The 14,683-nt window shown below is 40.8% G+C and overlaps 2 protein-coding genes across 3 annotated transcripts in view; both read left to right on the forward strand.

The window, feature by feature from the left end:
* Positions 1-8,304, forward strand: part of UBASH3B (ubiquitin associated and SH3 domain containing B) — a 104,121-nt gene extending 95,817 nt beyond the window's left edge. The window contains exons 13-15 of one of the 2 annotated variants that reach the window (XR_005586585.1): positions 1,282-1,391; positions 2,572-5,533; positions 5,572-8,304. Coding sequence is in view for 1 of the 2 variants with exons in the window: in XM_039496162.1 (XP_039352096.1) it covers positions 1,282-1,391; positions 2,572-2,709 (248 nt within the window). In the remaining variant the exon portion in view is untranslated. Of the gene's footprint in view, positions 1-1,281; positions 1,392-2,571 lie in introns of both variants that reach the window. The other variant, XM_039496162.1, reaches the window with a different exon arrangement.
* Positions 8,305-10,360: 2,056 nt separating this feature from the next.
* Positions 10,361-14,683, forward strand: part of CRTAM (cytotoxic and regulatory T cell molecule) — a 28,455-nt gene continuing 24,132 nt past the window's right edge. The window contains exon 1 of the mRNA XM_039496163.1: positions 10,361-10,541. Within this exon, the coding sequence (XP_039352097.1) occupies positions 10,493-10,541 (49 nt within the window). The 5' untranslated portion in view covers positions 10,361-10,492. The remainder of the gene's footprint in view (positions 10,542-14,683) is intronic.

Raw genomic sequence — 14,683 nt, forward strand, 5'->3', positions numbered from 1 at the left:
TAGTTCGACCCCCCCACCCCACCCCCCCGTAGTGTAGACCAGACCTTAGTGTAGCAAGCACTATGCTCAGTATAAGGATTTGCAGATTTGAGCCCCAGATTATATTCAGATTTGTATATTTTAAAGCCGGAAGGGACCATTATTGTGATCATCTTGTCTGACCTGCTACATAACACAAACCAGAGAATTTCATTCACCGATTCCTGCATCAAGTCTAATAACTTGTGATTAAACTGGTACATATCTTTTAGAAAGCCAGCTAGTTGTAGCTGAGGGCTTGTCTACGCTTAAAATGCTACGTCAGCACAGCTGTGCCACTCTAGCACTTCAGTGTACACACTATCTATGCCGATGGGAGGGGTTCTCCCATCGACATAGGTTATCCACCTCCCCAAGAGGCAGTAGCTAGGTCAACAGAAGAATTCTTCCATCCACCTAACGCTGGCTATATGGGGACTTAGGTTGGTTTAACTACGCTGCTCAAGGGTGTGGATTTTTCACACAACTTAGTTATGCCGACCTAACATAGACCAGACTTTCAAGACTTCAAGTCACAGAGAATCAACCATATCCCTTAGTAAACTGTTCCAATGATTAATTATTCTCACTTACAAAAAAACCTGTGCCTTATTTCCAGTTTGAATTAGAAATATAGGCATTATATTCAAACCTGGGTGCCTAACATTAGCTCCCAAATCCATACCTATCTATGTGAATAAAAGTGGCTTGGTTTTCAGAAGTGCTCACACTGAAATCAATGAGGATGTTGGCACCTCTATTAATCAGGGAGATTTTATTTTGGTGATTGAATAAACTGTAGGCAACCCAGGTTTGAAAATGTTGGCCAGAAGTAGGGCAAAAATTTGAAAAATTTCAAATGAAATGAAACATTTTATTTTAATTGAAAAACCTTTTGCTGAGATTTTTTTTTCCACAAAGGAAACTGAAACAAATATATTTGTATCATTTGAAAAACCAAAAATTTCAAAGCAGGCAAAATCTTTTCACCAAAATTCTTGTGTTCTTCACAAAGCTATTGGTTGCCCAAAACCCAACAAATGGCACGAAGAATTTTCAATTTTCTAGCCATAAGCACTTTGAAGATTAAAAAGTGCTAGAAGTATTATTCATAAGCAATATTTTCTCACATATATCAACTGTGTTGTTCTGTATAAAATTAAACCCATCTTTAAAAGCCTCAAACTGCCTTGGACAGTTATCACTGCATAGAGCTTTTTTTCCTAAATCCCAAACAATCAGTGTTTATTCATTTTGTTGCAGGAAATAACATTTTGATAGTGGCTCACGCATCGTCTCTGGAGGCCTGTACTTGTCAACTCCAGGGCCTCTCGCCTCAGAATTCCAAGGACTTTGTACAGATGGTCAGAAAGGTAATTACCTCTGGGTAAAGCTCTTCAGATAAAAAAAAAAATTAAAATCTCCTTACAAGCCAGAGGAGACTTTGTTCCTAGTGTCTGATAATTCAGTCCATTGTTTGAGCTTTGCAGGCTTCAGAAATCATGTGAGTAGAGAAGATTGGTTTAAGAGGCTTATCTTACAAGTCCCTTTCGCAACAGATAACAGGGGAGCGAGCATACAAAAGGGCTGCATTTCTCAACTGCACTTTTATGCTTTTGGGGTGGTGGCACTTATGGTCCCCCTTCTTATGCACCTTGTTATAGTCAGGAAAGTGATTTGAAAAATGTCATTGTGGGCATCTAGATTTATTCCCTTTCCTTGACTTCATGTCAGGAGATAGTGTTGTCTGTGTGCCAAGCCTGCAAACACAACCAGGCAGCTGGAAATCCATCTGCGCTCTTTCTTTTTCTTGTATCATCACCTTTTATTACACAAGCTGACCCTTGTATTCATAAGTGAGCCAGAATAGAATCCAGGTCACTCTCCCATAGCGGTACTGACTCTTTATAGTGTTAAGCCAGCCAAAAAGACCTGGACATAAACACACACAGAGCTATGTGCTGTACGTTATTTAGCAGATATTGTAAAGTTGGAGTCTGGCCCTCAAATATTTTATATTCACAGTGAAGTGCTTTAAAAAGCACGTCTGAATTAGAGATGAACAAATAACTGATTTTTCAATCTGGTGGGTCAGATCAACTTGAAATGGAAATTTATCAGTTTTTGTTGCTAAAATGAAAAACCAAAAATTTTTATTTTTATTTCTTTTCACATCAAGCAAAATATTTAGTTCAACCTGAAACAAAATATCTTTTTGTATTAGTTTTGAGAAATTTTTTTTTACCCTTTTTTGTTGACTATTTGCTGCATTTTACCCAAATCCATGCATTTTTAGGGCGATCCACTGCTGCATTTTTGAGAGAATAAACTATTACCTCTGAAAAAATTCACCCAGCTCTAGTCTGAGTGTTACTCCTGAATCCTGCTGTGTCTCAGATTAAAAGTATCTTCTGAATTTGAGGTGGAATGTTCAAAAGAGCCCAAATAATTTAGGAACACAAGTCCCATTGACTTGGCTCTTTTGAAAACTTCACCCTTGCTCCAGATCTATTCCTTCTCATTGCCTTTCCGTATTTTAATATTTCCTGACAGATTCCATACTTGGGGTTCTGTTCCTGCGAAGAATTGGGAGAGACAGGTATTTGGCAACTAACAGACCCCCCCATCCTCCCTCTCACACATGGACCAACAGGAGGCTTTAACTGGCGAGAGACCTTACTACAAGAATAGGCAAAGCTAAACTTACAAACAAACAAAAAATGGCCTTTCTAAGCATTAGAGAATGTGTCTCATTTCTTGTGTTTAATGACAGTGGAAAAAATATTCGTAACATTTTAGGTGAATCATTCACAAAAACATTCTAGCATATCACCTATAGAGTCACATTTGTGCAAAAAGTTCTTATATGTAAAACTAGGCGAATATAAGAAAGGGCTTAATTGATGGAAGAATATAACTATACGTCCAGGCTCCTGCACTGCAGGAAATGTCTATGTTATCTAAGGCTACATAGCCCGGATATATTTTTCATCTTGAACTGAACTCAGACAATACCGCCTTCTGCACCATGTTAGTGACAACTAGGACTGTGTGAAAATTGTGAATTTTGGGTCTTTTTCATTTGCAAACTTTTGCAGAACAAATATTTGCAATTTTGTTCTGGGCTATGTCGACACCTTCCCCATTACTCCCAAATTTTGCTAAATATCACTTTCGTGGTCCCCCAAAATAGCTACACTCAATGTGTTCCATAAGATATCCTGTGTCATCTCCAGGAGGAAGGGAGTTCTCTATTCCAATTATAGAGTAGCATCAAACTATTCCTTTTCATTACCGTATTAGATGCCTACATATTACACAGGTGGGTACCTGATGCCTAAGGTAGACTGAAGCACATGACGTTGATCTGCATCAGAACACGATTTTGAACTTCAAAGCTGTCAGAGGTGAAGTTCTCACATGAAAGATAGGATTATTTTTCAGTGAAGAACTGGAGCAGTTTTACTAAATGGAAATGAAAAGAGTACTCCAAATTTGAAGGTTTTCTTGGCTGAAATTCACTGCTATGCAGAGGACCAGCATAAAACCCTGTGAATCACTCAAATACTGTTTAAGACCTTACAACACAGTTTTATATGATACATAGGCCTTTTGCTGATTTCTCTACACAGAGATGAATTTCACCCTTTGTGAATATTTCTCACAGCCCTAGTGATGTTCTACAGCAATCAGCCTTCATCAAGGATAATGACGAGGTCGAAAGGATATGCTAATAATTTAGATTTAAGGTGGGGGAGGTGTTTTTGTGGGGGATTTTGTTTTTTGTTTGTTTTTTCCCCTTTGTTTTTTTTAACATTTTAAGTGCCATCTGTCACAAATAGAAACCAGAGCTGAGAAAGAATACACTGTGATGAAAAAAGCAACACAGTGAACCCAAGAAGCTGTTACTTATGAGGTGATTTGTTTCATATTGAGCTAAAATCTCAATCCCATTAAAGTCATGAGGAATTGCCGTAGTAGATCAGACCCAATGGTCCTTTTAGTCCAGCATCCTCTCTTTGACAGTGGCCAGTATCAGCTGCTTCAGGGAAAGATGCAAGAAAGCCTGCAATGAGCAGTTATAGGATAACCTGCCTCCAGGAAAGTTCCTTCCTGACCCACAACAGTAAGATGTTGGTTTATGCCCTGAAGCATGAAGGTTCCAAAACTATTTTGTAAAAATATTTACTATTTTAGGCCCCAATTCAGGAAAACACTAAAGCACATGCTTATCTTGAAGAAAATGGGAGTTAAGCACTGTCCTGAATAGAGTTGTTTTTCTGGCCATAATACAAAATATTCTTGTTATCCACATAAATGTGCAGATTTGGGTGGGGGATGGGAGGAATAATCCTGTTAAATGCTAGGCCTGTCAATAGCAGAATTCCCATTGACTTCAGTGGGATTGGGATTTGGCCACACAATCAGTATATCACAGTGACCTAAAATAAGAGCCTAAACTTTCATATGTGATGCAGGTAAAAGGCCCACCAGATTCAATGGGAATTTCACCCATGTGGCAACAGCAAGAGCAAATCTTAAGGGTTTTAAGTTCAGCTTGGTCTAGAACAATTTTAACTAGTTTATGATGTGGACCTTGCCAATGAATATACAGCAGATTCTGTACAGAATTTAAGTCAACAAACAGCTCAACTTGTGCAATATGACCATAACCGTAGTCTATTATTTGTACATTTACAATATATGTAATACATAATAGGACATCAATAAATGCATTATTATACCAGGGATGTATACTGAAAAGTCAGGGAGATAACTTATGCGATGACAGAAAGAAACTGCCTCAGTATCTAAACTGCATCAGTATCTGTGCAGTTATATTGCTGTCACTTTTTTATTTTAATTATAATTTAAACTATTTTTAGCGTGTACAGACATTCTGAAGTGTTTATTGCTTGTTTTCCTCCATGCTTACTTACCACAAACTTGCAAAGGAGTTTATTTAATTGAATGAATAAACAGACAATCAAACCAAAAATAATTTGGGTTTCACTGTATATTTAAATTCCATTGCTAACTTACTGTTTTGTGCTGCATGCTTTCAAGAGGTTGGGTAACATATGCAATATGATGAAAAGCTATCCAGATTTGACCATTGTTAAGCAGCGTTTCAGGAATTTGTTTAGACAGTAGCTGGTAATAGGTATGGAACAAAACCTGTATGCATAGACTGTTGAATGTTGTAGTAATTGATCTTTGCATAGAGTTAGTATTTTAAAAAAAAGTGTTCTGTTTGAGAAGGGAAAAAAGGGTTAAAACATTCTCTTCTTAAAAAAGTATATTTTTGGATGTTTGGGAAAGTATTTTGGCAATTGTTATCTGATCTCACATTTGAGTTTCAGGTGTCAGGAATCTCAGAAAAAAAAAATCTTGTTTTCTTCCAGTATTTCATTGTCTAATAAGGGTTTTGCATTAAGGAAACTGGTGCTGATAAGGTTCTTTGTTAAAAATGCATCTTACATTATTTAAATGCATTGCACTGGGAAAACCCTAGGTATTTTATTTAAATGCATCACACTGGGAAAACCCTAGATATTTTTTAATGTTTTTAACTAGAATGTTAAAAAAAAAGCATCACTGCTTATATTTTGCTACGTTTCTGCTCATTAATGTGTATTTAATGGTAGACTATTTTTACATCATTTTTCCATTTTCTATTTGATTTGATCAAGTGTTTCAGTAGGGCTCAATGGATGCCTCCCTGATTTCTTGGGCCCTGAGTCCAGTATATATTTGCCTTTACCTGAATGTTTTGCCTATACTTCCTCCCTTAAGTGGAACAGTTTGGGTTGCAACAGTCGTAGACCCTGATCTTGCAAGCTAGGGTGACCAGATGTCCCGATATTAGCTTTGTCTTATATATGCAACTATAACACCTCTCCACCCCCAGAAAAAAACGTGTCCCAATTTGTCACACTTGCTAGCTGATCACCCTACTGCAAGCTCACACATGCAGGCATGCCCCTTGCCCTATACAGAGCCCACTGAAGTATATTAAACCTTGCATAGAACACTTTCGTCTCTGCCAGACAGGATGTGCACAGTTCCCAGTGATTTCAGCACTTTGTCCATTGTGCATCGGATGTGTTGATGCAGACATCAGGTGCCACATTTTCATGAGTCTCATTCACTATCAATGCACTGGTAGCTACAGTCGATTGCTTAAGTTCTACAAGTAGTTATTGGGCCGGGTCCTCATCCAGTGTAAATGGATTTAACTCCATTGAAATCAATGGAGCTATGTCCATTTACATCAGTGGAAGATGTGGCCCATTATTTCTGGAATATGATGTTTTCCATTACATGGAATCTGAGCAAATCTAGAATAAATGGCCAACTGATGGCTAGAAAGCATTTCTTTCTTTTTCCTGTGGAGTTAGTTTCTTTATTTTATTATTATTAATAAAAATAATAATAGTAAAGTGATCATCTATTATAACCAAAGAGTGAGTTATTTAAAAATAGCTCTGTGAAGAAAAAAAAATAACCACTTTGCAAAACAAAAATAACAAAACCAAAACCAAAAACAAAAAAAAAAGGAGAAATGATTCCAGAGTGGTAGTATCCTAGTATATCATTTTTATCAACAGACCTGGCTCCTACAGGTTTTAATACCAGAAGGACTTAGATGTTGAAATCTGTGTGTACTGTGTGCATCTATTTTTAAAGACGGTTTTGGGATCTAGTTGGGCATAGCATTATTATTAACAGCCTTTCCACTAAACTAGCTGTTAGCAGAAATTGCATAGAACTGTTAGGAGCTAAGGGCCTGGTGCAAAGCTCACTGAAGCCACTGGAACGACTTCTAATGACTTCAGGGCTTGGGATCAGGTGACACAAGACATGACCCTGCTAAGTGCTGTGTGCTCTCCACTGCCATTGAGTTCAGTGGACGCTGAGGACACTTTACACATCTGGATTGGCCCTCTGGCCCTGATTCAGGAAAACATTTAAGCATGTGTTTAAATCCTATTGACTTCCATGGACATTAAGCAGGTACTTAAGAACATTCCTGAACAGGGATGCACCCCTGAATTGGGGACCAAATGAAGATGAAGTCATTAGTTCAGGTCTGTTTTATTGTGGGGAAAAAAATCTTTTGTGCAGTGAATTGAGGCTTTTGCTGTGAGACCTACCTGCATTACTACATGAGTATATCATTTAAAAACAGTGATGAATTGTTCCTTTGAATTTACACTAAATAATGAACATAAACATAGATGAACTGCAGTTCATTTCAGCATCCTGTAGAGCAGTGGCAAACTCTATACACACTACTGTGAACTTTGGTAGCACCCAGAATTTGCATTTAAATTGCAGTCCTGTAGATGAAGAGGAGGGGAGGAAAATCTCAATAGCTCATGTGTGGGGTATGGGGAAAACTTAACATCTGCTTAAGTTAACATTCATTTTAACAAGAGAGATGTAGGATATTTGAGTCAGGCAGTTGCCGAATAATTTTCACATTTAAACACAGGACTGAAAATTGATTTGCAGTACTTCAATATTTAAAACATATAAGTCAGTAGGAAAAGTACTGATTATAATGGAAAGTCTAGTGCTAACAAAAATTGAGCCTAAATGTAGAGGAAATCATTTCATTCTTAAATACATAGGAAATTATGCGAAGAGCAGGCACATTTAAAGTGAATAATCAAACTGTAAATGCAATTGACTGCATACACTCTAATATGCCACTTAGTTGTCACTGCTGCCTCAAATACCTGAACACATTTATTGATTGAATATTTATGAAATATACATGTAAGAGAATAAAAAATATATGACCAGATCCTTTTATTAACTTGTTTTGTTGCCACTAAGAAAGTACTTTCTGAAGCTTCTCTCTGTGGACAGTTCTAAAAACTTGATGTTATCAATGGATGCATTTTTTTTTTAATTTTTAAGCTGTGGTATTGTTATGTTTACTATGTTTTCAGTGTGATCAGACTGTATTTATTTGAGAAAAACGTTTGACGTTTTAAAAAAAAATTGTATTGCCAAAAAAACCCGCTGTAATTACCTGTGACATCTGTATTTGTTTTATTTTATTTTTTTTAAATCTTCTATTTCAAGTGCTAACAACTGTTGAAACAACCATGCCATTTTAATTTGCTTGTTACATTAAATGGATTTCTCAAAAGTTAAACCAAACGGCTCACAGATGATTTCATAAAGTTAAAATGCATCCAGAGCAATTCCTTCCTATTTACAGTTTTCCTCTCAAATACATACATAGTCCACCCAGCAAGGAGTGAATCTGAAAGCAAGTATTCAGGTAAAGCATATGGGTGAAGTATACCCCTGTGGAGAGACAAGAGGGCTTTGGTGGGATTTGCTATTCCTCTGCCATAGGTCAACTTCACCCTGCATGAATAATTTAGGTCAGCATTTCTCTGACTTTTCAGGTTGGCAATCCCTTTTTCTAAGACAAAAACATTCACGAGCCCCTTACATTTACTATAAAAGGGAGAGTAAAAAATATATCAGTGATACGCCTAAATAAATAACACACACTCCCAGTTTGTTTTCAAAGGACTGAGATAACTTTGAATGGAAAGGGCTTGATTTGCTTTAGATTGTAATAAATTTTTCAACCCCTCATGCCTCATCTGAATGCCTTTTGTGATCTCATCTTGACCTTACTTTCTTTGGTTGCCTTGCCACTCATTGATGAAACAGTGAGTATGACAGTTACGTGCTTACTTCAGGGAGGACGGGGAATTGATTGCTAGGGTTCTGTAGGGGTGAAATTCACCCCTGTGCAGAGAACGGGCACAAGGCTTACTTAAGTTCAGTTTTGATGGCCCACTGCACATAAGTTAATCTCACCCTTTGTGGGAGTTTTGCATCAGTATGGAGGGCTTCATGATTTGGGGCCCAGTCTGGCTTCCATTGGTTTCAGTGCGATTTGGATCCCCTTTGCACCCACAGTTACTTCAGGAGGAGATTTGGGTGTGCAGGATTGGAATCACCAATTCTAAACTCAAGAGATCCCTTACTTCACAGGCTGCTTCTCCTTTCTTTCTATGATTCCCGCCCCCCCCCCCATGTTAATTTTATCACCCACATCCAGTCACACCCTTGGTTGATCAATTGCATTAATAAAAGAAGCTGCTTTACCAGAAAATGGAATGCTTGGCCCTAATGTTAATTAGCTGGTCCAGAAGTTTAAGCGATAAAAATGCATAACGTATTTACGATTAATTGGTTCATCCTGTGCATCCAAATGTGTTCCCTGTGAATGTGTGCACTCTATTCTAATCCAACTGGCTGCCTCATTAACAATGCCCTTTTCAACTGAAAAACCCCCCCAGAGACATTTACTTGGGCTCGTATCTCCCTGGATAACAGACATAGCTTGTTGGTTGAGTTCACCAACAATAAAAACAAACCCTACTTGGTATTCACACACAGCCCCTTCCACAGGAGTAGCTGACCTGGGGGCAGAATGCACCTCAGCTTCCAAAGCACCCAAGAGATGTAGAGCAATATGCAGGATTAGGTTCTGGCTCCTCAAAGTTTTCCTTGGGCCACCCTGCTACAGCTGAGACTTAACAAATACATCAGACCCCCAAGCAGCACTTTGGGGGCACCTCGTAGTTTTTAATATGTCTAGCCTCACCAGGGCCTTGTGAGGCAGGGCAGTGCTATTATCCCCATTGGACACATAGGGACCTGAGGCTCAGATACACTAAGGGACAGATTTTTTGACGCTATTTAGGCACCTGAAGATTCAGAAAGGTGCCTGCTGGTATTTTCAGAAGCTCACCATTTTGAAAAATCTTTGAATTGGAGAGCTTTTGAAAATCCCACTAGGCACCCACCTTCCCCTTCCGGCACCTACATAGAGTTAAAAATCTGGACCTAAATCCCAACATCACACAGGGAGCCTGAGGCAGAATAGGGAATTGAAACCAGCTCTCCTGAGGCCTAATCTCCAGACCATCCTTCCTCCACAAGTGCACCCCCTGTCTTTAAGTGGTTTCCTTCATATACAGGTTTTATAGTTTCTCAGCACCCCCACTATACACATTCGTCCAGCACCCCTGTCTCTCAGGACTCTATATTTCTTTTTGTCATTGTCTCACTCCCCTGCTATGCTCCTTTTCCCACAGAGCATAAGCGGGATGCAACCTCTATGACATTTGAGTCTAAGCGGGCATAGAGTCATAGCATCTAGCACCTGTCAACCACAGTTTAATCATTTTAGAACACACATGGGGTCACGCAGCTTTCTCCCTAGTGGTCACAGCAGAGGAAACAACCCAGCGAGAAGGCAAGTGGGAGCAGCAGAAAAAGAAGAGGGAGGCAGTGACCTCAGCGCTGATGAAGTCATGATAACCCCACTCCCCACCCCGTTGAAAAGGAACCGACTGCAAGTCTGCGCTTCTAAAGCGAAGAGGAAGTTTGTGCAGCATAGCAGAGACAGGCTACGTTTATATCCCACAACATGACTTTCACCGCCGTGCTCTGTATCGTGGCTTTGTTACCACTGCAAGGTAAGCGACATTGCTTAACTGCCTGTCTTAAAAGCTCTTAAACTGAATTATTTTGTTTACAGGACTTCACTGCACCACATACCAGAGGGCTTTTTATTATTAACTGCATTGCACTATTGCCACCAAGCTTTTCAACAGGCTCTTCTGTCACCTAAGGGCCACTCGGTTCCAATTAACTGTTAAACCCCATGACAATCATTTGCCTTATAAGCCTTGGAAACACAGTGTAGATGACAGAGCCAGGAATTGCTGGATTCTCATCCTTGTTCTGATCCTGACTCACAAAATAGCCTTACATGACTTACATCTCTCTACCTCTGTTTGCCCATCTGTAAAATAGGGCTAATGGCAGCTACCTTGCAGGTGTGCTGGAAGGGTAACCTAGCCTTGTCAATGTTTAGAGAGTGCTTTGAAAACAGCTCACAGTATAAACTCTCAGTATTATTATTCCTGCTACAGGATGTTGCCCTGTCCACATATGTTGCTAACCTGCACCTCATCACTCACACACATCAGCATGTGTGCAAGGATTACCCGTGGACATGGCAAATAATGACCAGATTTAAACAAACAAAGGCCCATGCAAGTCAATAATTCACACTGAAGGACCCTTACAGGTTCCATTCCTGATCCTTGCATGATTTTTGCACTGCCTGCAGTATGAACCCCAAAAGGATAGTCTCTCCCCACTGCTTTACAAAGATTTAAGAGAAGAAATTGCAGTAAGGTCTCATTTCCTGAGACTTTGGTAACAGTGAAAAATATATTACTATATGAGTACATTGTGAATCCGAGTCCAGATTAAAGTAAATAGACAAAGTACACTTTACATTACATCATCCCTGGGATGGGGTAGATCATTATTGCTTGTGTTTGTTAACTAAGTGGTCACCTTTCAAACTGGTCATTTTAATCTTTAATTAAATGGATATGGTTATTTTGGTATTTGCAGTGTTCCATATACTTACTCTACGGAAAACCCAGGGAATACAAGTATCAGAATACAGGGAATACAGCGACTCCTGAGATCACAGTATTAAGTTATTATCTAAGGCAATTGACCAGCTTTGGGGGCCAACCACAGTACTCTAATTTGCAAAAATCCTGTTGTGCATACAAAAAGCTTCCCAGATGTCAGTGTAAATTAGGGAGGTTCTACTGTACAATCAAACCAGTCATAGGCAGGGCCCCATGTATTCTGCAGTTATTAAATTTGCCACAAAATTCACTCCTTGCTGCAGAATCACGCTCCAGAATCTCACTGCTCATTTCTTTGTTGATGATATTTCTAGTCTGATGGTTGTAAAGATAATGTTGAAAACATGAACTGAGTTGTAAACCATTGCAGTGATTTCTGTATGAGTCTGCAGACAGTCTGAAACAATAGCTCAGAGATGTGAGCTGCTCCATTCATCCCAGTCCTGCTGCCTCTTGCTCTCCAGTTTTCCCCAGGAGGAGGGATGGATTGTACTACAGTGCACACTCTCTGCGTTATTCCATGGAAGTGGGGAACAGGGTGGTCATGGAAACAGCGCTTGTGGCTAGCTTGTAGCCAGGGAGCTGGCCTAGGGATATACACTGGGCTTCCCAAAGGTGTAGCTGCCAAGGCCCAGGTGGCTGGGGGGATGAGCCATTGAAACTGGCTACCAGATTCACCCCTTGCCATCCTCAAAAGTAATCAACAAATTTTACATCAATAAATCTATGCAGTTCTGAGCCACAGCTGAGTGTGTTTGCGTGAGGGTTGGAAGGGGGACGGGAATGAAGGGCATTTCATGGTGCCTGAATGAATTCACATTACCCCAGCATTGGGGGCTGTTGTGAAATTTGGTCCCAGTGTGCCTATAGATTTTACTTTAATAAGGTAACTTGATTCCCAACACCTCTATGAGCAAGGTGCAATTCTGATGGGGTACGGCTGTCAGAGACTCCCCAGCAGCCAGTGCATGAAGAACACCCACCAGAAGAGTTCCATAGGTGGAAGCAAATAAGATAACACTGCCTCAGGCAGCATTAACACAGGCTGAGATATTCATGGTTCAGTGAGTGGGAGAGGGTGACGGAACAACGTGCAGACACTACCATCAGCTTCCCACCAGCCCCACTTTCTTCCGCCTGCAGATCCAAATCCCCATGGATGAGTTTCCATGGGGCTGGGTGAAGAGAGAACAATGCTGCAGAAAGGGCCTCTCATCCCCTGCAGCCACACTCTCCGTTCTGCCACTGGGGTTTCGGTCCTCCTCGCCCCATTCACGGAGGTAGAGGAGACATGATCTGGTTGCTGGTTACTCAAAGGAACACTCTGAGGAGATACTGTGCAGAACGTGAATGATCTGCGATGCCCAGTCATCTGAAAACCCAAACAATACCATTGTTCACTTCCATTTAGAGACAGGCCTCAGTCATTGTCTATGGCTGAGGAGCACTTGGGACAACTCGAGGAAGGGAAGCTGGCCAAATTTCCACTCCTCCCTGCAATCCTGAGCTGGCTGTGCTCTGGGCTGCTCCCACGGTGTAATTCAGCACAGACTAGAGGCTTCTCTAATTTCCTCCAGGTACCAATGGCTCAGTGGGGTCATTAGAGCAACTGGGGATCAATGGAGCACAGAAATAACCCTGACTTCATCCCCTACGCTGTCCATAGGGAGTGGAGCAAGATGAGTATCTCCCTATATTATGATGACCCTTTTGTGACCAGCTACAATGGCTTTAGGACCGCTGTGCTGGAGGAACAGGGCAACACTGCCCCCGGACAGGGAGGGAAATTCGGCCCATGCGTCATGGCTGGTGGACATCCCACTGTCTCAGATGGAAAGTGTGTGTGTGTTCAGTTCTGGGGTTTAGCCTCTTTTTTGTAAACGTGCTTTCCTATTTAGAGTCTGGTTTCTCTCACTTCAAAGAGTGTGAGCTGACAGACCCCCCACGCCAGTGTCAGTGACAGGAAATAGTAAAGATGCAGAAAGGCCCTGTGGAAAACCACAGACGAGGCTACCTCAGCTACACTAACAAGATGAACCTGGTCACACACTTCTTTATAGCTGGAACTATGGAGGGCTCACAAAAGGAATGTTTTCTTTTGCCACCGGGACCGGGGCAACCACTTCTAAGTGTCATGAAACCTGTGTCATGGAGTGTGGGGGAGTCAGGGCCCTACACCCCCCACTTCCTGCGACTCACCATGACTCTCAGCCAGCCAGTAAAACAGAAGGTTTATTAGACGACAGGAACACGGTCTGAAGCAGGGCTTGTAGGTACAACCAGGACCCCTCAGCCAGGTCCCTCTAGGGGGCAAGGATCTTAGATCCCAGACTTGGGGTTCCCTGCGTCTTCCCAGTCAGCCCAAAACTGAAAACAAAAAAAACCCCTCCAGCAGGCTCTATCCCCCTCCTTCTATGATTCTCTCCCCCTCTCCCTTTGTCCAGTTTCCCTCACCTAAAGTTATCCCCTGCTCTCCCATCCCCCATGCAGACAGTCCCAATAAAACTAAACGACATTCCCAGGTCAATCCACCCTGCTCCCTACTGCGTCACATCCTGAAAAACTAGCTTATTGTTATTTCCCTCATATAATGGATCCTTTTTTGTTTCAAAAACAATTTAATACTGGGAGATGGAGATGGTACCAAATGTAAACAAATATAAGGCTGAGCCACTTAAATAGAACATAGATTGCCAGCAAAGAGCGGCGCTACAGCCGTGTATGGAAGAAACATCAACCCAATCAACTTCTTCCTCAATCATAATTTCTCACATCACTTTCATTGGGGTAATTTTGGTCTCTGTGCCCTGCAGAAGTGTTAAAATGGCTAATGCAAAGCACAACATATTCATGGTTGTCACTATCTGCTTGTCTCCTACAAAGGCGTCCATAAAGCGACCCTGGTCATTATAATTAGGAATGTAAATTGGGCAGCAAAAAATCACATCTGTTGAATGACATGAACTGAATGGTTTGCCAACGTGTCATTATGGTGCTGAATAATGGGTTGATCACTGAATCGGAAAGAATTAGATTTTACAAACGCATCCCAATTTATAGATTCTGTAGCCACAAGGGACCATTGCGATCATCTAGTCTGACCTCCTGCATACAGGTCAAGGACTTCCCTGAATTTATTACGGCTTCAAGTCCAGTTGCTGTGC

This window comes from Mauremys reevesii, linkage group 12 (genome assembly GCF_016161935.1).
Source record: "Mauremys reevesii isolate NIE-2019 linkage group 12, ASM1616193v1, whole genome shotgun sequence".
In the NCBI taxonomy this organism is placed as follows: Eukaryota; Metazoa; Chordata; order Testudines; family Geoemydidae; genus Mauremys; species Mauremys reevesii.